Here is a 23,975-nt window from a genome sequence, read left to right on the forward strand (position 1 = left end):
AGGCAACTAGTAGACATTAGTCATGAAATTGTTTTGATGAAGAATCTGCTATTTTGATATTTCTTTAGCTGTGGTCTCCCAAAGCTTTCCTGGCACCTCCTAGAGTACAGTACTACATTCCTCCTGGTGACAGAGACCCTCCTTCTTGTCTATCCAAAGTCCTGACACTTTCAGAAACTTTGCTTTAAGTAATTTATTATATGGCATTATGAACCAAGACATTCTTTCCCATGCTTAACTTGATTCTGTATCAGCAAAATTAAGCAGCTGTATAAACATCTGATTTTTAAAAGCTGTTTATTATCTTTATTTATTCTTATTTGATTTATCAACTGGAATTACTTCATGTGAGTACTTTGGTGCAGGTGTCTTCCTACTTCTAGGCAAGCTTCAAACAGATCTTGGTCACCAGTCTGTTCTTGTGGCACACTACACTAAGATAGATTTTAAAGACTTGTACTTTTTAATGGCTTCCCATCTCACAAATTAAGCATTTTACCCAATATTTTACATCACATAGCCATCCCTTGCTCATTATCTAACCAGATGCATTAACCGGCATTTCTTATATGAAATAAAAAACCATGTTATTCTGACACTGTGGTTACTGACTCCTAGCAACACAACTTCTTCCTAATAAGGCACTTGTTATTTTCAGGGGTCTATGTCATTAATACATTAATTTTCCATATAGGTTCCCTAACTTAATAAATCTTTTTCTTTATAAGTTTGATGACCCATGAAAATGTTTTATTATTACCATAATAGCACAATAACTAGATCTCTAACACACAATACCATTAAAGCTCTTTGTACTAATTTTTCATTTCAACATTGCACTTAATTTAAGTGGAAGAAAGTTCTTTTCTCACATAACCGTGAATTTCTGTTTAGCCAGTTTTATGCCCATGAGTACAGGTTCTCATAAGCATCTTTGTAAATTATTACAGTAGATGGCAAATAAGTCTATCATAAAAAAAGAAGAGAGATTCATGTTTTACTAGTTCTTTTCAAATAAAAACAATGTTCTTTCTTGCTTTGATCAAAACATAAAAAGTACACGTTTAAAGGTAAGTGACAGCAGAAAAGAAAGGAACGCTCAAATTTGAGAAAATAATGGAAAATCCCCTATTAAATTACTTAACAGTTTGTTTTAAATTCACTGCTATCTAGATAGCAAGGCTAAGGTAACAAAACACAATATAATTGATATCTGATAGACTTTCTTCTTGTAAGGGTTTTCACTTCTTGTCTATGTAATAGAATTATATGTTCTCAGGGGAATTCTGGAAATCATGCAGAAATAAGTGCAATTTTACTTGTACAGACAAATAATTAATTTGTGATAATGTGTTTGGAAAAAATAATGAAAATATTTATTACCCCCATAATTTTGAAATTGGTCGAGGTGTTCTGTGTTCACAGTCTTAGTGACAACATAAGCTGGTAGACAGTATTGCAGTTGTAGTTTACAAAAGACCGAAGAGGTGTCTTAAAGTTACTTGTTTCATTAATGCACCCAGTTGCAATGTCAATTTGCAAGCTGTCATTAATAGACCAAGAGGGTAACCTGAAAGTATATCTTCACAAATGGACCTCAGGCATGTCAATATACTGAATGAAGCACCTGAAAAGAAGCGAAAAACAGCTGGAAGAAAGAAATTAACTACTGTCCAGCTCAAAATGCACAGACTTACCACAAGGTTATGAAAGCATTCTTGTGGCGATAATGTTCACAGAGCATCTGAACAATGACATTTTACAAGCAGGACAGTTATCTGCCTTCAAGAAGTGAAAGAGTAAAGATGATAAAGAACAATTCTTCTAGCAGTAACGTCCTGTGGTACCTCTGATGCCTTACCAACCTGTGTTCCACTGGTCCTGGAAGACCTTAGGGTTGTTGAAGAAGGGGAATATCTGGAAAGTTGTATTGTAAATGCCCCTTTTCACTCAAGAGGAAGGAATTTGCTATTCCTGTAAGGCTAGATGTGGGTGAGCTAAAATGTTGGTGGGGGACTGAGAGGTAGGTTTTGGTTTATGAAGTACAGAAAGGTCTCTCATGATAGAGGGAGTTCTATGCTTCAGTTGGCTTCACTGTAGTAAAATCTCACTCTCCAAAGTAATAAACATGACTGGGTAGCCAGGATGGTTTTTCATTCAATAGAATAATTATGGCACAAACACTCTGTTATGTAAGCTAGTCTCACAACAACATAAATCCAATCTCAACGAATCTTTCAAAGAACATACTTTAAAAAAATTAAAAAGTGCCCATCAGTGAGTAATGTCTGCCTAAATAACTGGCAAGATGAATCGAAGATATTCCTATATAGAGGAAAAAACAAAGTACTGGAAATATTACTGAAACCATGGTTCATAATGCTAAGACACTGATATTGAATTTTACCAGCAACATAGTATATCACTGTGTCTACATCGTCTTTCCAGCAGCTAATTTAGACTTTGAGGACTCTAGTCCACAAAACCAAAGATGGGATACTGAAGGTCATCCACTCCACTCCTTCCAAATAGGAAATATCACTAAAAAACAGGCAAAATTTTCCTTTACGATCTGTCCATGATGTGCAAGAGGTGGAAAAAGTACTCTTATATTGAACACCAATATAAGAACAATTGGAAACTGGAAAGTATCTGATATTTATATATTTATAAAACAGTACAGAATAATTTATATGTGAGCATGCTCAGCACCCAACAGAAGTAACACAATACTGAGCTTCACTGACAGAGTTAAAACATTACTTTAAAAGCTAATGGGTGAATTGAAAAAACAATTAGTAAGCTGCATTTACTTCCTTCAAGCAGCTGGTGGTACACCAAACACTAAGGAATACAGTAAAAACTTTTAAAAGGGCCAGCTTACCAAAACTTTAAGCAGGTATCACCATAACTGTATTTTGGGAGCACAGAAGTATTAGAGAAGTATTAGTAAAAACTGGGAACAAATTACACATACATTACTAGATGCCCCAAAAAGAGTGAGGAAACATAAAAGCCATATCTATATGAACAATAAGAGAAAGGAAAAATAACGACAGTACAATTTATTATGGAACCATAGAATCGTTAAGGTTGGAAAAGACCTCTAGGATCATCAAGTCCAACCGTCAATCCAACACTACCATGTCTCCTAAACCATGCCCTGAAGTGCTGCGTTTACACATTTTTCAAATACCTCCAGGGATGGTGACTCCAGCGCCTCTCTGGGCAGCCTCTTCCAATGCCTGGCCACCCTTGCAGTGAAGACATTTTTCCTAATATCTAATCTAAACCTCCCCTGATGCAGCTTGAGGCCACTTCGTCTCTTCCTATCACTAGTAACTTGGGAGAAGAGACCAACACTCACCTCGCTACAACCTCCTTTCAGGTAGTTGTAGAGAGCAATAAGGTCTCCCCTCAGCCTCCTCTTCTCCAGGCTACACAACCCCAGTTCCCTCAGCCTCTCCTCATAAGAGTTGTTCTCCAGACCCTTCACCAGTTTTGCTGCCCTTCTCTAGACACACTCCAGCACCTCAATGTCCTTCCTATACTGAGGGGCCCAAAACTGAACACAATATTCAAGGTGTGGCCTCACCAGTGCCAAGTAAATTTTTTAAAAGATTCAGAACATTCCAAAATTTTGTTAATTATTGATAAATCTTTTGAAAAAAAACCAAACAGATTTTTTCTGCTTGATTACAGAAATGTAAATTTGGTTCCATAGTTAGGAATTTTTTAAAAAGTAAAAAAGGTAGGGGGATGGTGTTCATAAAGATTTAGGATCTAAGTAACCTGATATGGCTTCTAAGATATCTAAATAGATAATTCAAAAATAGAGATTAGCAACAAAGAAATAGATGCTAAAAAATTAAATCAATTTCAGTCAACAAGTTCCATGGAAACTAGGTCTTGTCAAATGAATCACTAATCTTTTTTGTCAGGATATGAGTCTGGATGTTAAAAACATTTCTGTTGATAAAGTACTTGGATTAAAAAAAAAAATCTGACTTAGTACTATGTGAAATCTTGATTTTTCAAATCTTACCATTTTAAAAATGACAGCACACAGAAGTAGCAACACCCACTGAAGGTATTAAAAACTACTTTACCAGTACATCTGAAAATAAAGTGACTGGGAAAATGTTAATGAACTGGGCAACAGTGAGGTTCGTCAAAGATCATTTTTGGGCTATTTCTCATCAATATATTTAACTGGTGATCTGAAGATATTTCTGATGAATGAGAACAGAAAAACTTCGGCGGTTAAGTGTTTTAGTTGACAAAGATTCATGGAGCAGTGAGTAATGAGGGAGCTGGTTAATGCTACAAACAATCCGAATCACTTAGCTAAATGGTCACAACGCATGAAAATGCTTTAAATAGATCCTAACACAAAAAAATAAGCCTCTGTGAAGAAACAATGCAGGTTACACCTACCAGACAGGATTTTCTCAGTTTGGTACTTTTACTGAGAAGAAAACAGAGAGGATCTTGTTTCACAGGTTTTTTTCCCTCATTTTAAAATACAAGCTGCCTGTAAGGAGTTCACATTTAGACAGACAAGGACAAAACAACCTTCAGTGACATAAATCTGAAGGGAGAGGAAGATAACTTAATAGTCCCTGCTTTACAATGCAGTTGCATGAGCTTCCCATTTTCCTGAGTCTGGTGATGTTCTGGGTACTATGCCTTTTTTTGGGGAGGGCTTGGAGGGGGATTCCTCCCTTGAAGCCTTCTACTACACCACAGGTTACCTATTCCCATACTTCTGGCAACTGCAGAAGAACCAGGAGCAATTCAGCTGAGAACGCAGCTCTGCACAGACTTCCCATTCAACGACACGTGCTCTAACTGGCCAGTCTCCAACCTGTGCCAGGAGTTCATAGTGGTTCAGACATGAGTGCAAAAGACCTAAGCATCTCTAAAAGCACGGCACAGCGAGGACAGGATGGACAACACACAGAGGCCAAACACAGAAGCTCAATGTCAAAGGCAAAAAACCCCTCAGTGCACTAGGCCCAAATGCTTGAAGTACCAAACGGTTGGGAAGTGGTATGCTTAAAATATTAACTCTGCAGTATTGTCTAGTTAATTGCAAAGACACAACATAATCATCTTGTGTACACCAGCATCAGTACTGTTCTTACAATTACGTTTGAAGACCAGAGAAGAAATTTAACCATGTTGAGAGATTTGAGAAACTGGCTTCCTACATAATTTAGAGAGATTCTAAATCAATTTGCAAGTTCTAACTGCAATAATATTTACCAACTTCTGTAAGCTGTCAACAGCTTTGAGACCTTCAAACGTAAAAGAAATAGATAGAAACCATACAGCATAACCAAGAAGTTCACCGATAAAATTACTGGAAGGTATGCCTACAGTGTGGGTGGACAGTGCTTAAACAACCAAGCAAGTGCCTGACCACGCTGATGTACTTACCCTGTTCAGCACTGCATCACACAGGTGAACTAACGCTGATCCAAAAGCATTAGTGCAGCACTTCGCTAGAGCTAATAAACCTCCTCCAGCACAGCTCAGTAGCTCAGGTGCACAGCCACACTGACATGCCTATTCCACTTCTATTTGTGGTACTAACTCAGACGTTGTTACCCTGGGCATCTCTGCACTGCAAGAGATTTATTGACTTGACCAAGAGGTGCTGTGACTTACAGTATTAAGCACCGGCTGTGAAGCAGAAGGATGTGCTTCTAGTCCTCAACTTAAAACCTAAATCTGTTTTCCTGGCCTTCTGTTAGCCTACCAGGAGAAAGCAGAACTGCGTTACACCCATGTAACTAACAAAACCCACTGGGGAACAGAATGTATGCACTGATGGAAACAGCCATCATTAGCTGATCATGAAACATTCTCCTTTTGATTTAATGACAATACCCAATTTCATTCCTATATTTAAATATTTCTTCAACTGCCTCAAAACAAAAAAAACCCAACCAAAACCACAACATTGCAGATGTGAGAAGGTGGAGGAAATGTGGAAAATTCTAGCAATTAGTTCATTAGAAAGAACAGAAATTGCCAAATAGGTACATTATACTACAAATCTCTCCACTCTGGATGAGAATCAGTGGAGAAATACCCATGTCATTGAGCCAGTGGAAGCTTTCTCCACTGACAACAGTGGGACCAAGGTTTAAATCAAATCGACTGTTAATCATATGGGCAAAGTAAGACTTATCATGTTTTAATTTTTCACTTTTTAAGAATTTGGGATTAGTTGTTGAAGAAAACACTCAATTTAGGTTAGACTGTTACTTAGCAACCATGATCAGTTTTAAAACAAAGCTTTAGCCTGTGCTTTTTTCAGTGAGGAAATAATAGATCCCTGTCCTTAAGTGTTTCTAACCAAATTAATAGCTAGAGCAAATGTATAGACTGAACATCAATGGAAGGCCGTAAGCAAGCTGCTTGTCAAACTTATTTACATAGTTTGACCCTTTCCTTGTTTTTGCATTCATGGCAAAGTAAGTCTCAATTCTTAAACACCAAACCAAACCAAACCAAAACAAAACCAACAATTTTTTTAACAAGTTTCCTCCAGATGCTGGCTGCTGGCTGATATAGAGTAGTCATGTCCATGCATATGGGAAAAGCGACGCTTTTGTAAACAAATGAGAAAAATAAATACTTGGTGGGTTCCATTCTCTGCAATAAAAGTGCACAAGATAGCAAGAAAAAATCATGGATTATGGGGTAATTCACCCTCAAAATAAAATATCAGCTCAGAATAGCTGTTTTGCTACACCCATCTAAGACTCAAGCACAGACTCCACAAAGCTGCCAATTACACCGAAGCTAAGCTGGTCCCAATCGTGTACTCTGCAAGATTGGTGCTCCTAATCATTGTACGTAACATGCTGAGCTACCCAAAGGTTTCAAGAAAAGGACAAGGCAACAACATATGGCCTAAACAGACTGTTCATGTCTTTCCCTAAACAAGGCACAGCTTCACCTTAGACTGACCTTGCAATTACAGGCTACTGGGAGCAGTTACGCACTTGAAAACAGTCAGCACAACAAATGGCAGGGACAGGGAAAGACTCAGGCTGAACTCAGAGAGCCCTCAATAGGCAAGCTATGTATCCTGGCCACATTGTCTGAGACAATCCTGCTCTGCTCAGGCCATTTCCTATCTGAATCTTAAAATGCAACATAGAGGCAAAAGTATCCTTTATACTATCACTTCCTATACAGATGAAACAATAACAAAAGCTCCTTCAGAGCTGTGCTTCTAGCAATTTGAGGCCAAGGTTCTGAAAAAAATCCTCCCAAAATTAATAAATTTACATAACTGCAAAGTAAGCAAAGTGGATTAACATGCCAGCTTCCTCCAGCAGCGAGAGCAGAATCTGAATAGTTTTTCCTGAGCAGGTATTAAGAAGCTAGGGAAAAATTAAATAACTCATGCCTATATGACTCAATTCAGGAATATTAATAAAATCCACATATCCAGAGCCTGTACTCAGAGTTTAGGAGATACTGGATTCTAAGCAATAACATACTAAATTTACTGTAACAATTCCATACCTAGTGTCATTTGTGTGTGGCAAAAATAACTTGTCAATTCTTGACAAACCCTTAAATCTTAGAAATTTGCTAATTTTAACGGTGAAGTTGTTTTGGCTTTCTTAACTCCCCTTGAGTACAAAAGTTTAAGGATAAGAATGTCTTTGTATCACTCTTACATCACAAATGGCAGTTGATGTATTATTTCTTTTAAAAACACATACATTAACACACATGTATTTGATGTGCGTGGAAGATAAACGTAATTGCAAACATGCCAAAATCCAGGTTGGTCTTGTAATTTAGTGGAGGAATTTTAGATACACTGACCAATCTACAAGACTATAACCAGCAACAAGTACTACAGGTAATTTGCATTTCTTGTCAGACAAACTCTTATTTTCTAATACTCTTCTTTTTCCCCCTAAATCAAAAGTGGCTTTATATCAAGTGTGCCATCTCAGATCTCAGTGATTTCCTACTGAGAGGGCTGCAGTGGATGACAACATAAGAGAAGAGATTTGAGGTTTATTAGAAAAAGAAAAAGAAAAAGAAAAAGGAAAAGAAGAAAGAAGAAAAAAAAAAGGAACTCTAGAGCTTAGGAGAGCTAAAATATGTTTTCCTCTGTCTTATCCTTGTGTCTCATTGTGAAAGGGTTTTTCTCCTAGTAACACAGTAATAGCTGCTGGCTCTTTTTATTCCGTGATTTCGCATGACACTGGAGCTCTCAGCAATTTATTCTTAATGCCTTGCTGCTTTGAGTAAGTCTTTTTTGGACAAGTTCAGTGTTGTATACATAAAAATTAAATGCAGGGAGGGCAATAAAAATCCCCTTAATTCAACAGGTTGCACGAAATGCCTCTATCCCAGAAGACGCTAAAGCCATGGCTGGGTTTTAGGTTCAGGGAGGGCATTTCTCTATTTCATTTTTAAGGGCACAATATGTGCTAGACACAGCACTCATGTGGAGACTACTGATTTTAAAACTGCCATTCAGTTTCCGCCTCCATCAGATCAGGTCAAGAATCTTGGAGAATTTATCTCAATGAGCCAGGAAAGAGGTCACCCTACGGGGGAAAGAAAGCCCTTAAGAGAGACGGCTACAGAACCACACTGCTGCATCAGAGCACACTGCTGCTAACAACAGAGGCCATTAGCCTGGGTTTGCTTACATTTGTATGGCTAAAAAACAAGGGGATAAAATTCCATCACTGACACACCACCCTGATTTAACTCTCATGAGTTGCTAACTTTAAAAACATCAAGTGTTTGGGTTTTTACATCCTAAAATTAGAATTACATCAATGAATTACAGCTTCAACTTTGAGGACTCCGAGCTGTTGCAGCCAAAGATGAGGAAGGAGCCCCCAGGAGGCCACCTAACACTTACTTGTTCATTCAGAACACGAACACTAAATCTCATTGATCTTCTGATCACTACGAATTATTGGTAAGCTCTGCATTAAACCAGACTGCTGTAAATTGGAGTTGACAGTATTATCACTGAAAGAAATGCATGAGCTCTGTGTTTGCCAAAGTGTGACCTCCTGGACTAGTGGTGTAGCACTGCAAGGACTGAGATTTCTAATCCAACTGTCATTCTCCAGCAAATTATTTCAATCACACAGAATTAACTTTACTTAAGAACATTACTACACAGTAGACATGCACCATCACTTAACAAACAAAGAAGCCGAAAGGCTATTGGTGCAACATTCCCACCTCCAGGTGCAAGATCACAAGACTCAGCCACATCAGGACATGAATACCCTTCCAAACAGCCTTCTTCAGTGAAACCATCCTCAGCAGACATTCTGACACTAGCTTGCATGCAAGCAGGATAAAAATTCAAAAGAATGATCCCAGAAATTAAATGTGGGTGTTAAGACCACAGGTGGAACCCTAATAACAAGGTAGACAAGCATTTTTATGTTATAGGAAGCAAAGTCATTACAGAACATAACTGGCAACCTATTCAGGAAGCCAGCATGATTGCTAGGTTTGCTAAGTGGCTGCAACAAAGACCTTTCTCTGTTTCTGTCCTTTTTTTTTTCTTTGTGTACTTGAAGATGTCACATATATATTGTTCCTCAATCAGGGCCCTTTGACATCACCTCAATGGTAAAGAATTACTGAAGGAAAGCAAGCAACACAGGAGACAGAAGGAAAGAGTTACTTAATCCTTTGAAGGCTGTTGGTTGACATGGGCCAATGGTGACATTCAATGCGAGGCAAATTATATGGTTAAAATGCTAAACTGCTTTGATGACCAAAGCTTTTATGGAAACGTGGGAGCTGGCGTACCATGTCGGAAACGTAGGCGGGTACCTGGGAAGAAACTGAGGACACCTAGAGGAGTTCCAACTGAAGAAGTCTGCAATTTTTGAACATTATTTTTCACTTCAAACTTCTAATGGAAATGATGTAGCATACTTACATACAAACATGTTCACATCATCAGTGACATGTTTATGTTATATTATCTTACAATCAAAATAGTTCCCTTGAGTTTGAAAAGCCAGAAGAAATTATCTTGACAAGTAGCCTCAAGAGATATTTACAGATGATCTGAAGAATATTGTCTTTGGTTCATAATTAAGGGATAAAGCCAATAAGTGCCTTGGGTATCTGAAAGATTGGCACCGTGGTCCCTAGTTATTTTAGGCACCTGTGTTACAAAGCAGAGTCTGGAATCCTGTTCTGGTCACACCTCTGTGCCTTCCTGAAGGATATCCTGAGCAGAACCTACCAGTCATCCCAAACGACACCCAGTGGCACCCATGCAAGAATTATTCAGCTCTTTGGGCCACAAACAGAGCAGACAGAAAATAGGGCATGACTCTGCAGGCACAAGGTAAGAGGCGAGGTCCTATCTTCTGGCTCCTGGGGTTTTGGGTTAGACTAAAAACCCACCTGGTTTAACATTCTATTTCCTGCAAGGTCCAGTAGACCATAATTAGAAGAAAACATAAGAAAATGGATGAGAATAAAGTGATCCTTCCTGGACATGCAGTGTTGATTGCCCCAAGTTAGAAGGGAAAGGGCTTTCTGAGTCAAAGGTTGCAACTGCAGCAACTTTTAACAGGCAAAGTACTCTTCACGAATTCTTCATGAATCCCATTATTTTGGCTCTCAGATCATACTACGGCACCAAGTTCCACAATTTCATCTGTGCACAGTAACATTTTTAAAATTTGGTTGCCTCTCAATTCTTCTAGTGTGAGTAGTGGAGAATAAACATTTCCTCCCTTCTGTGTTTTTTGTAGGACCCTCTTGAGTGCAGTAGCAGCTCCTTAACTCCTACCCACCTCTCGTTTGTGCAACACTTCCTTTGAAGCTGGGAGACCTAAGCTGCATATGCAGCATTCCAGATACGACGCACCACAGATTTATACAATGGAATAATGAAGTTCTTTGTTTTGCTATTCACTCCTAGTGTAATAATTCCTAACATTTGATTTGTCTTTTAACTTTTTTTTGAGCAGTAAGCTTGTGTTTTCAGAGGTGGTGGTGGTAAGTCTAAAATTTCCTTTTACTTTACTGAAAACAGTGCTAGAAAAAACAGTACTAGAAGACAAAAAAAAAAAAGGTCATTTATTCTCTTCATCCTCAAGTTCAGAAACTCACTACTAAAATAATTAGTCCCCACAGGCAGGAAATCAAATAATTCTAATAATATCTCTTTGTCAAGGTAAGGAGAAATTTATAGTGATAGTCAGATATTTTCTGATAGAACACTTTTCTGTAGTAAAATGAGAATTCAACACTCAATTTCCTGAGGAAAAAAACCAAGGGGGAGGTGACCCAGCTTCCCACTTCTGCAGCTCCTCTGCAGCCCATCCAGCAAAAGACCTAAGGAGAAGGCACAAGTTACACTAGGTTTCCAGTGACATCAGGCCAAAAAGCTTCAGAAAATAACTGATTTAAATTCTTCTCAACCTGATTTAAAATAATAATAGAAGAAAACCTCCGTGCCATTGAAATTTTGCACATCAGTCTTGAGCTTTTTGGTTACAAGGACAAGTTTTTAGAAATACAAAGATTACATCAGGCAGCTTGACTGATCTCTTTACAGCACTACAGGGAAAGACAAGCCTAGACTAGACTCATGCTTGCATCTACAGTCAGGAAGCCATTTGGAGGATAACAACAACTTTATTGAGTCGGCACGTTTCCGGACAATGCCACAGATATATTCTCCCTTTGCACGTCAGTAGATGGCACCCTCTATATTTACTATCTATATATTTTGCACACTTGCCAGAAGAATGTGTCTTCTCATGGAACTGTAGTAGAGATCATAGGTCCTTAAACAGCCTCCCTTAGTGGGAAAATCTGTGCTTTACCTACTTGTTAGTGCAGATTTCAGTTTTCCATGGGCACACAAGCTGGTCAAGTATGTTGATCAGGGCCTATAAACCCATGGAAATATGAATTGTATGTATGGTCTGTACTGTATGCACTTAATAGATAATCCACTCTCCCATCTGCAATGTAATAAGCATCAAAATAGGCCCTTTCTACAAAGCCCAAAAAAGGTTCAGCATCAACAAAACATCTGTGTATGATACCACAAAGAGGTCTATGTTAAAACAGACCCCTCTTCTTTTACCTGGTCAGCTCACTTTCCCTTTAGAGTTGTACTCATTTCATTTAGTTTTTGTCTTTCATATAGCCAGCAGAGTCACGGGAAGGCAGACTGAACGCCTCTTGTGTGCACAAGGTACATGAAGTTCCTTCGAATTAAAATTATTAGTTCAAGTTTTATTTGCAAGAAGAACCATAACCAGTCTGGGGTAAAAGCTAACAGTTCCACATGACACACAACAACCCAAAAATAGTTCAGAAGAGAAAGCATATCTAGGGCTGACGGCTTGCCAGGGAGTTTGGGGAAGGCAGGCTGGTATGAATTCCTCGCACACCACCCTGCTGTGCAGAGCACTATTTTTACGATGTGGTCAGGACTGCAAGTTTCACACCTTTGAAAGAGCCTCACATAGGGGCACTTGGTTCCTATCAAAGTCTGCTTCATACAGAAAGCTAAGAGTTATGAATACTGAGCAAGTCTAAGCCCTTGTTTATCCTCACAGATCAGATGAGATCAGAAAAAAAGATGAGAAGAAAATAAATGTTTCTTTTTTATTGTGCACTTTACAGTAAGCGCCACCCCATCAGCCCAATGGTATGAACACATAATACTAGAATAGTCCTTTAATACTTCCTTTTTGAAAACGTTTCTAAACTATAATAATATATTAAATTTGATAAATAGAATTACTACCAACATTTAATTGATTCTTGATTACAATCAATTATATTTCTGAAACAATCAAGCATCCTACAATTAAAAATAATTGATTCATTAGCACACCCCTACTAGACAATTACACAAATGCATTATTTATGTAATTAGATACATTTACAGTTCATTATTCCACTTATATTCTATTGTTGTAAAGCTACAGAAGTAGTGCCTTACTTTTTAATCTTCCTTTGCCTTCTATTGACGTAGAGTTCACATTTATATTATTTAACCAATTTCAAATTAGAAATCAAAACCTGAAAGAGACTCAAGCCCTACAAAAACAGTAACGAAAGCTCATTTGTCATAAGGGTGAAAAGTAAGGACAACAAAATATTTTCCAGGCAAAATCTGCATATTGAGTTGAAAAAAGCAGCTATAAGGCAACAGATTTTTTGGGGTTACAAAAATATGAATTAAAATATTCACATGCCAGGCTCTTGCTTAAATGAGAATTTAAGGGTGGGCATGAAAGAGAAGCTAGTGAAAAATTATTGTGATCAGAGCTGCTTCCAAGTCCAAAAGTAACTAATGGCCATGTACTTGCTATTCTGTTGTGGCATCAAAACCAGTTCAGAAGTCTTGACTGTCATGACAACAGATTAAGGATCTGGTTTCCAGATGTTCTAGTCCTCCACATATTTTACCAACTTCACTTATGGCTGTGAATGTCCATGCTCGCTAAGAAAATGTAATAAAACCCACAAACCAAACACCACCAAAACCCACTCCCCCCTTCCCCCCCCCCCCAAAAAAAAAAGAACCCAAACCACAAACAAACCACCCTGTTATCTAGCTATCTAAGTGTCTTATGCTGATCTGACTCTTAATACAACAGAGGAAGATACCACATACTCTGAATCCCTTTTAGGAAGCATAATTATGTCCCCAAGTACTAGATTACTAAAATTCATGCTAGTGTACCTTTACCAGGTAACTCCAGTTGATATTTCAACTGCTTGCGGATGAACAGGGCTGACCAGGCTGAAATGAGCAGCCCACCAGAGAACCGAGAATATCCTGCAGTGAACCTGTACAGACAGTTTTCTAGCCCTATTGATGCTGCACTGTTATGAAAGATACATGCTTGACTTACATGCAATCAAGGTGTCCACCTTGGGTTTTGATCAGCTTCTTTTCCATCTTCTCCATATTCTTCAAAGGTGCTTTTTATGATTTAAGAACAGCCCCACCAGGTCAGACCAAAGAAGGAAGGACAGATGTGTGAGAACTGGAAGGGGCACATCTGGTCTGAGAAACAGGAAAGAAGAGAAATGCATGCGAAAAGCTCACCAAGCAAGGCATCATGGCCGGCCTGCTAACTGATGAGAGTACTGCAATAATTCCAGGAGAGAAAAGAAGCAAATATAGAGAAATGCAAAGACATTTTCCCTTCATCAGCATACTACCACCATCCAATGGCCTCAGCAGACTTCAGAAAACAAGTCTGCCAGACTTGTTCCCATAGGCCTCTGAAGCAAGGGCTGTCAAGAGCTTCCCTCTGATCTCCCCAGGCTGACCATGGGATGGCTACCACACAATTTCAACCCCAAGATTCCTAAAATAGTGATTAATGAAAAACCCAAGCAACAAAAGTCTGCAAACTTCTATGCTTAAGTTGCAGCAACCCTCATTTTCCAACAGCATTACACTTTACTTCCACTTCATACAAAAGTTTGCAATAATTATATCATTGCTTGTCACCCACGCATTTGCATTTTTTTTAAAAAAGAAAGAGTTTATCTCTTGCTAATTTTAGCTTTCCTAAAGAAAGCTATGTAATGAAGCTCCCAGGGTTAATGTAGAAAAAGTTACAAAAATCAGGTTTTTGGTAGAGTTCCCAGGCAAAAGCCTCCAGTCTTCCATGGACCTGGTGCACATCTCAAAGGAGCTCACTAAGCTTCCACTTTCCTTGCTAAACAAATGAGGACAGAGCAGGAGGATAAGACATTCAGTAATTGCTCATGCTTGCACTCTTTAAAAATTTGATGCTGTGAAAGGCGGGGAGTGTCAGGAAATAAGCGGCCGTTTCTCCATCCACAGATACAGTAAAAGATGCAGCTCCCTTGCAGCTCCTCAGATGCCATCAGAAATGCTTCTTTCCAATTTTTAAGATGCTCTGATGATGGTAAATCTTCACTCATTCCTGCAAGCTCAGGTGAATAATCTAGACCTCAGGTGTCCTGTGTGTTTCTTGTTCTGTGAGAGAAGCCAGCCAGCCAGCCAGAGTCAGAAGCAGACATTCAGAGGAAAAAGCAGCAGGAACTCAAGGTGGAGAGGAGAAAACAATGATGATAATTTATCTCATTATTCTCCAGCAGCCTTGGTGCTGAAAGATATGTTCCTAGTCAATTTGACAGCCGAGCATGAAAAGTATCATGCCAAAGAGAATCCCACTAGCTATATTTTCCATAATAATAAAGGATGCCCTCTCAGATCCTATCAAGTGGATAAGATACTTGAAAACGATCAAGGACTGGCCAGGTACACACAGCAGAATCTGTCCATATATTAAACCCGCATCAGGCAGTATAACTCCAGAATGGTTGAGGTCAGGAAAGCATCCAAAACCCGCAGGCAAACCAGATGATTTCTTGGAGACTCAGCTGACATTACAAAGTAAACACTGATCAACAAAAAATTAAACCAGAAATATTTTAAAATTATCATGCTTCAGCCCTCAGTCTTCTGCAGTGAATTTCACAGAAACGGACTGAGCTGTGTTGGTTTTATGTTTATCTGTGCCCAGTTTTTTGACTGATTTGTTTCCTCACTTTTCACAAGTTAAAGGCTTCTCTTTTTTTATACCTATTTCTCTATGCTTATTAAAGACTATAAAGCAAAGGAAGAAGAGTATCTGCGTCATTGCAACCCTTCCTTAAATCTCCTTTGTGTCTGGTGTTTAGACTGAGTAGGAATTTCTAAGCCCCATTCAGTTTCAGAGTTACACAGCTCCAAAGAAACTAAAACATGCTGGTCTACCTTACTGTCCAATGTTGTTCCCTGTTTCGTCTGAGCATCACTTACAAAACACTTCAAACTTCTGCAAAGAAACACGGCCGCCTTCAAAGTCCTCACATCTTAAAGATCAGAGGAAAGTTCTTCCAAGTGTGTTTGTTTAATCCAAAACATTAACATGCTGACAGCTGTTGAGCTGCTTCATTTAGCTGTCACAACAGACCATAAAGCACCATAGCAAAATGGACACTTCAGTGTATGACATCTGCCACTCCTCTATTAAGTGCTGCTTCACCACAAACATTTTACCAAATAATTAATTTGGCCAGGTGTATGCAACAGAGTATTTTTTAATGCATTAAAACATCTGGGTTTTCGCACTGCAAGGTTCTGCCTAATATAATGAAGTCCAAATAGAAGATTTTAAACTGCCATTTTTGGGTATGACACAAGAAGGATTCCCGCAGAGAGATAACATGCCTCATCTACTCAGGAAAGCATACTTTCTGTAACATAAGTTGAAAAGACTTACCAAAAATATTAACATTGTAAGCTTTAATAGAAATAAAAATTCTTAGGAAAGCTTCATCTCTACAGGGCTGTTCCTGAATCCAAAGTATCTGCAACTCAGTGGGAAACACAGGTTATATGAAAGTAATTTATAATGTGCTGCAGCAGAGGCAGAATAGGGTAGCCTTAATATCAAGGAAAAAATAATCACAGTAGACACCTTTGCAAAATTTAATCTCGAGAAATGTGGAGTTCTCAGGACTCTCAGAAGAGTCTGTAAGAACGCCTGAGAATCAGCAGTTCTTAAAAACAGAAGAACAGAATTCCTGAAAGTCAGGAACTCTACTATCAAAAAAATCTAAAGTCTGGATTTGGAACTGACTAAAGCTCAAATGACAAAGTCTTCTTGAATCAAACTTGATGGAATTGTAAGCTAAATCACAGAATGCCACAGAGATACTCACAGCAGTACCTCAAACCATAAGACTGCATAGCAAGTAAAAACTTTTTCACCTGGAGATGACACAGAACGGATCTCAGAACATGTATTTTCTCAGCTTTTAGGAAGTATAATATTTGTCTCCCCAGATTTAGTTGAGTATCTGAAACTACAGTGTTGCCTTTTAAAGACTAAAATAAAATAGCTTGAAGGAATATGTTGAAAATCTAAGTCTTCTGTTATTGCCACCTGTCTTATCCAATGGACACACCTGAAGTATTGCTTTTTTGCCTTTTCCAAAAGTTTTTTTCTCCTTGCTTGCAAACAGAAACTAAACAGAGAAAGCCTACAGCTCTGCTCTGTACATTTACACATTTTACAGAGATGCTTAAATCCAAAATGAAATTAAAAACATAATGAAAAGCATTCTTTCCCAAGAAAGCAAAACATGCTTGGCTGGCAGTGCCTTTGGAGAGCAGTCCTCAAACACTGCTACATGACACCCCCAAGGTGCACAGTCAAAACTGCTGGAATTGTATCCTTTGGGAGTTTGCAATCAGCTTAGAGGGTAATTCCAAAATGGGAACTCAACAGAAGACGACTTACTGTCATAGGAAAGAAAAAAAATATAAGAAAAAATTAAGACTGGGATTGCTGACTTCTATATGCCTGCACAACAACTCTTCTGGGTCATTTTGGAGATGTTCAACGCTCCGCTGGACCTAAGCATCTCAACTAACTTTGAAGTCAGTCCTGCTCTGGGCATGAGGTTAGGCTAGATGACTTCTAGAGCTCCCTTCTGGGAAGCATATCACCACAGGTACCAAAGATAGAGGTCTTCAAACAGGGAAGTCATTCTAGTTACAGTAATACCTAGCCTTATCAAAGATCTAGAGTTACACATCCTTTTGAATCATTTAAGAGAACTATGCAAAACGATACTGGGATCAGCGTGCTCCTGCATACAGGCAGGTGGGACTAACTGCTTGATTACTATCAGCTTCTCATTACAATTAGATTCTTTTCACCCATTTTTAATAGGCTGAGATCATTGCCTAAGTTTCCTCTAGTACCACTGGAGAGGAACAAGTACTTTCACAGGACAATTCATCAACATCCAAAGACAGGTGGGATAATTCACTTTTTCCAGTTGTGCCTTACTCTCTGATGACTCCAGAAGGTAAAATTACTACTTCAGTCTAGAAGCCAGGCTTTTAGACTAAATTCAATGACAGAAATCCTGTCATAGTTACTGGTCAGGGAGGAAACAGCAACTTGTCACTGGAATAAGGCTCTCCATCCCTCCCATTTACACAGCTCTGAAAGTGGCAGAGAAACATAAACCCCATCTAAGAGCCATATGTAGTCTCTTTGCTATTCAGAGGTACAGGAAGAAATATGGCTGTTGTGGCTTTAACTCCTGAAGTGTTAACAATGAGTACATTACATGGCCAAACTATTCCTAACTACAATATGCACATCTTTCCTTGAAAAAAATTTTCAGGGTTAAATTCACCCATGATACAAGTAGAGGCAACCCCAAGTCTACCCTTAAACTCTCCTCAGATTATTAGTCCTTGTTCTTACTTAATTTCAGTTTTCCTCAGTGGAATTACAGCAGAGACATGTTTGGTGCATTATGCTTATCAACTATATTACCACTGACATGTTTTATGTTAAAAATTAAATGGAAAACTGGATGATAGTGACTTAGAATGGACTTCAAAAATTTTCCTAAGCAATTTATAGGGTGAAGCTCCATGAAAAAAAAAATTTAGTTAGTCTTGTTTCTTAATTTTCTTTGGTACTTTTGAAAAAACAACAAAGGCAGTGCGGGTGTTGCACAAATGTCTACATCTACCAAAATTAGTGAAGACCTTCTTATTTTGGCATACTTACACCCTCTGTTTTACTACAGTCTTGCTACACTGGTTACTGCCACTCAGGGACAGATACAGCCCCAGTTTAAAGGGAGATTGCCAGGCTGTCTGATGCTAATTGGATAGCTTAGACTTCTTAGTCCTTCCCTTCCCCATAAATCCATGCCTGTTTCAATACAAAAAACCACTGTTTCACTTGCATTGACAAAAACTGTTCAACAGGCATCACGGAAGTAATTCTAGGTTTATACTGGCGCACATTAGAGTAGAATGTGCTCCAATGTTTTTCAGAGAAGAGGGACAGAGCTGAAGTTCTGCATTCATACATCTTCAAGGCTCTTGCTAGAGCAGGGGTTTTCAGCAGCTGCACAGTGCTGCAAGTTGGCATAAGTTCTTGTTATACTGCCACAGGCTAAATTCAAAATCCTAGTTTAACACTGATGGCAAACTACAATTAGTACTGTTCCTACACTAAAGAAAATAATGCATGAAATCCATCATTTTCATAGCCACATAAAAATTTACCATGAAAGTGTTCAGCTTGGCTGACTCCTGTTCACTCCTGCTAATTTCTTTCTTTGGATTTCATATGAACAGCTATCTTTTATAACAGGAAAAAAACAGCCAAAACCCCAAATCTGTATAAAATTTTAGATTAGGACAAAACTTCTGTAATTTCTAATTCCTCTATGCATTTGTGGAAATATCAAGCAAAATATACAGACTGCATTCCAGATGACAACTAAGGTTCATCTAATTAAATATTCTGTCTTGGACATGAGCTAGCATCAGACATTCAGAGAAGGAGACAACAAACCTATGCATGGTAAATATACGTTTTAGTTGTTTGTGTCCTAACACAAGAAAAGGAATTTATCCAGTGCAAATGTTCCCATTATTCCTACAGCAATGTAATATACTTTTTACGCCTGCTTCATTATCTTCCTGCAATGAGTTACACTGCTAATATAAATATGTTTTTTTAAAAAACATCAGAGCAGTAGAATATTTTATTTTAGTTTTCCAAATTTGCCTCAGATTATCTTGAGTACTCTCTAAATCCCTGGTAATTTACCAAATAATCTTGCACTTCTTCATAACAGTGAAGCCAAACTGTTTTCAACAACAAAAGTTTGTACAGTCGAAGTCTTTTAAGTGTTGCTTGAGTATCTTGTAATAGATAATTGAAGTAAAGTTCCTCATCACATAATCCAGTTCTAGGTCTAAGTACATTCTCTTATGCCTGGCCGTTTTCTTCCGAGATTATGCATGACTATTCAGAACGTAGTAGTCTAATTATACATAATTTTTAGTAGGAGTCTTCTCTTCTATGTCCTTCTTCACTGATACAGTTGGATCTTACCTTCTATTCCACTTTCTTTTTTCTTGAAAGTACAAACAGGTAGTGTTAAGTACAAAAGGGCTGTGTGTTTAGAGGGAGAGAAGATGAGAAATTTGCTAGTTTGCAGCTAACACTTACTACTTTCCATAGCCTGACGTGTCTGTGCAACAAATAGAAGAATTTCTGAGGGGATATAAAGAACAGATGATATGGTTATAATACACAGAAGACCAGTGAGGACAAACAGTACCACCACAGCCATCTGTTTGTTCTGTGTCTACCTGCAGTATTGAGCCATGCCCAGTTAGGAATCTGAGTACGTTGGCCACAGTCCTGAACTGTACCTGACAGAAGAGACACCTACATTTGTGTTCCACCGAAGGCTGGAAAAGAGATGTCTGATTCAATGATGCCTGCCAGTATCACCTTTTAGGAACAAGAAGGAGAGCTAGGATAAGGTCAGAGATACATCTGTGATATGGAGGATGCCAAAAGACGCAAGGGCCACCATAACAAACCACTTGGACAGCTATACAGACGATGAGCCAGTAGTAAATAATAACCTGGCAATTGCACAGAGAAGAAGCTGGTTGCTAGTATTGCCTAAGGCCACACATAGGGACCCAACCTTATGGATGTATCTTACCTTTCATCCTTGAAATTAGGCATTACTGCTGTTCTCAACGCACAAAATAAAACAGTAAAATAGAGTTGCCAGTACGGGACAAAACTAATACTGAGGGCACAAATTCTGCCCGACTCCACGTAAAAGGACAAGTGTTGTAAGAGACTAGCCTTGCTAAATCATTACTTCCTCATCGACCTCAAATGCAGGAAAGAAGCTTACCAACTAGGTCATATCACTAAAGAAGAGCATAAAAGAATGGCACAAGCAGCTGGAGCACAAGCAAAAAGGTCAAGACACAAAACATGGCCGTAAGAAACAAAGGAACCCTGTGATCACAGCTGAGCAGAGACCAGGTCAGGCACACTTCTGAAGTGGATCTGCACATAACCTGCCCTTAGAGTGAGTGCTCCAACACACCAAATGGTTGCAATATCTAAACATGAAGCATGAAGTAGAACAATGTAATTTTTTTAAAATAAGAAAGTATTAGACTAGTCAAATAAGATATAAAAAAGCTTTGACAATGAAGCTCCTTTCTCCCTACCATGTCCTTACAGACTTAAGTTTCTCCTCTTCAGTCTTGTTCTAATCCAGCAGCCACTATACCCTTTCTAGGTGTACAGATACTCCAGCCTCCTCCAGGCCCCTGTGTGCCTGTTACCTGCCTGTCTCATAGGTCTCTCACTCTCCTCACTTGTTCTATTGCAAAACCTAGCTGCCACAGTCTACCTTCTAGAAATGTGTCTCTCCTGAGCATGCTCTCGGGAAAGCAGCAGTCTCCCTCTCCAGAGAATTCGATGCAATTCCAAATTCAGGCAGTCACAAGAAGGGAACCATGCAAGCTATTAAATGCAACATAAAGTATCTATGCAGCAAGCTGTAAAAAAATAAATAAAGCAGGTATCAGCCTTTACAACTAGAAAGGCTACATTAGCCAACTATTCAGAGGATGTAGAGATAATGCAGAGAAAGACAGAGGGTTTAATGACTTTTTGCATCAGTCTTCACGACGATCTGGTGTCAAGCAGAATTAATAGCAACAACAATCAGAGCTCAACTGAGAACAGAGATTATTAATTACATTTTTGAGATTTAGTTGGCCTGACAAATATCAGCTAAGATATATAAAAAAATAGTTGAACAGACATGAGAACTGATAGCAGGTCTGTGATGTCTCTTGGAAGACGGGTGAAAGGGCAGGTGTATTGCCTGTGCTTAGAACAGAAGGAAAGAGAAGCTGAACTTCAGGTTCGAGAACATTTCTGGATACAGCAAACCATTGTGTGCAGCTATATGATAACACAGGCATAAGTAGCAATCAATATAGATTTGTTAAGAACAAACTGACAGAGCAATTTCTTCCTATGTGTTGCTAACAGGCTTTTCTAATAGAAGAGGAGTAACTGCCATATATCTTGACTTCAGTAAGTCATGGTGAAATCTGAAAACAGAAATCAGATAGCCGCACCCATGGAGGACCAATGTTTCACTATCAAATACAAAGATGTATTGAGTGGTGCTTCAAAAGGTCTGTCCAGGGTCCAGCCCTTTTTAGCATTTCTCTTAACAACCTAGGTGGTAGATAGAAGAAAATATTCCTGACAGTAAGAGGGACTGCCAGTATGTTGGAGAACTGGAGAAGGATTCAAATAGGTTTTTAACAAGCTAGAGGAACAGTGATTACTCAATCACAAATATAAGGAAAAGCTTGTTAGTAACAGTTTTGTTAAAAATTATTTTTAAAATAAAAAAAAAAAAGAGGGAGGTTGTCACCTGGGTGCTATTTTCAATTTATGAATCACAAGCATAACACTGCACAATGGTTTTGGGTATTCAAGGAAGATGTGAACAAAAAGGAGACATTCAAAAAAAGAGCAACAAGAACTATCAGAGCTGGATAACCCAAGTCACAAAATAGGAAAAAAAGGAAGAAAATAATCTGTTATACATACCAGTGATGGACAGAACAAGTAGTAATGGGCTCAAATGCCAACCAGAAAGATCCAGGATAGACTGTAGGAAAACTACTCCACTGAGAATAATAACGAAGCACTGGAATAGATTGTCAAGGGAAGCAATGAGTTTTCCATCACTGATGATCTACAAAACAGAAATGACAATCTGATCCTACTTGGGGCACAAGGATGGCTTCTCCAAGTCTCTTCCAAGGCAGTTTTCCAAAACAATAAAATACTGTTTCTTCTTTTAAGGGCATCCTGTCACACACGTACATTTCCTTTTCAAAAATACAACCTGTTGTACAATGCTCGCTAATTCAACATTTTTCTTTCTAAAAGAGCAGGTTGATGGATGTGGTAGTCCCAAATACCAGCAAACACTGTTTGCACCTTTGAAAGCAGAAGTGGGGGGTGTGTGGGAAACCCACCCCAAAATCCAAATATAGAGAAGAGAATCACATTTCCATTTTGCTCTTTTAGCAGAATGAAACCTATGCCCCATCCACTTTTCCCTTTCTAATAATGTGTTTTCTAGTAAGGGTTCAGTTCTAACTGCTAACCGTGAATCTCCAATACGATTCAAAGTTTCCTGCCTTATGATGGGAATCATTAATAGACTTTACCCCAGAATTTTCCCTGATGATGACCTGTTGCTATGGAAGTCAACCTCCAAAGTAAAACTGGAAGGAAGAAGTGCTATCACATCATTAATACAGCCCTAATAAGCTGAGGTTCATAACCTCTGGCTACTGATGAATTGGAGTCAGATAAACCTGCTCTGCCCAATGTTTTAATCAACTGCAATGTTTGCTCAAGGCCATAGTAGCGTAGCTTATAAATATATAGATGCTTATTCACTTTATAAGTAAAAACACAAACTAAGAACAGAACACACTCAACAGAGAAACTGTTAACTTCAATCCTTGGAATGTATCAAAGCCAAAGGAGTTTGTAGACAAAGATACGATGTTCCAGTACAGCTTCCTTACTTCATTAAAATTGTTCTGAAATAATTTCCAATTATCAGGGAGATACAATACCAACCCTTGTTAAGCCTCAAGTCTTCTCTCCCTAAAAATTCATGGTAGATGTCCAATTAAATTAATTTGGTGGAGGTTTGGCACACTGTTCTGTATTGTGGCATCCATACTGAGTACATCACAAGCAAGCAACACCCTGGCAGCTCAAAATAATGTTAAATAAAAATAGAAAAGAAAGGAAAAAAAGAGTTATTGAGAAGAATACATGACAGGTAGAATCTAACCTCCAGACAGAGGTTCCCAAAATAATTATACTCGGTTATTCTCCCATCACCAAAAGGGCCTGCTGAATAGCATGAGAGTCCTAAGGTAAAAGAATTGCTACTCCACATTTTCCTTATGTATCAGACTAGAACATGCTCTGTCACAAACACACAGATACTCTCATACT

At 38.6% G+C, this 23,975-nt stretch overlaps 1 protein-coding gene across 3 annotated transcripts in view; it reads right to left on the reverse strand.

Annotated features, from left to right (window-relative positions):
• EIPR1 (EARP complex and GARP complex interacting protein 1) overlaps positions 1 to 23,975 on the reverse strand; it is a 147,931-nt gene that overhangs the window by 3,076 nt on the left and 120,880 nt on the right. Inside the window, exon 9 of one of the 3 annotated variants that reach the window (XR_010372336.1) lies at positions 1,384 to 1,627. The exons of 1 other annotated variant lie outside the window; for it this stretch is intronic. Coding sequence is in view for 1 of the 2 variants with exons in the window: in XM_064447986.1 (XP_064304056.1) it covers positions 1,585 to 1,627 (43 nt within the window). In the remaining variant the exon portion in view is untranslated. Of the gene's footprint in view, positions 1 to 981; positions 1,628 to 23,975 lie in introns of those variants that run through there. One more of the 3 variants, XM_064447986.1, reaches the window with a different exon arrangement.

Source organism: Phalacrocorax carbo, chromosome 3 (assembly GCF_963921805.1).
Source record: "Phalacrocorax carbo chromosome 3, bPhaCar2.1, whole genome shotgun sequence".
In the NCBI taxonomy this organism is placed as follows: domain Eukaryota; kingdom Metazoa; phylum Chordata; class Aves; order Suliformes; family Phalacrocoracidae; genus Phalacrocorax; species Phalacrocorax carbo.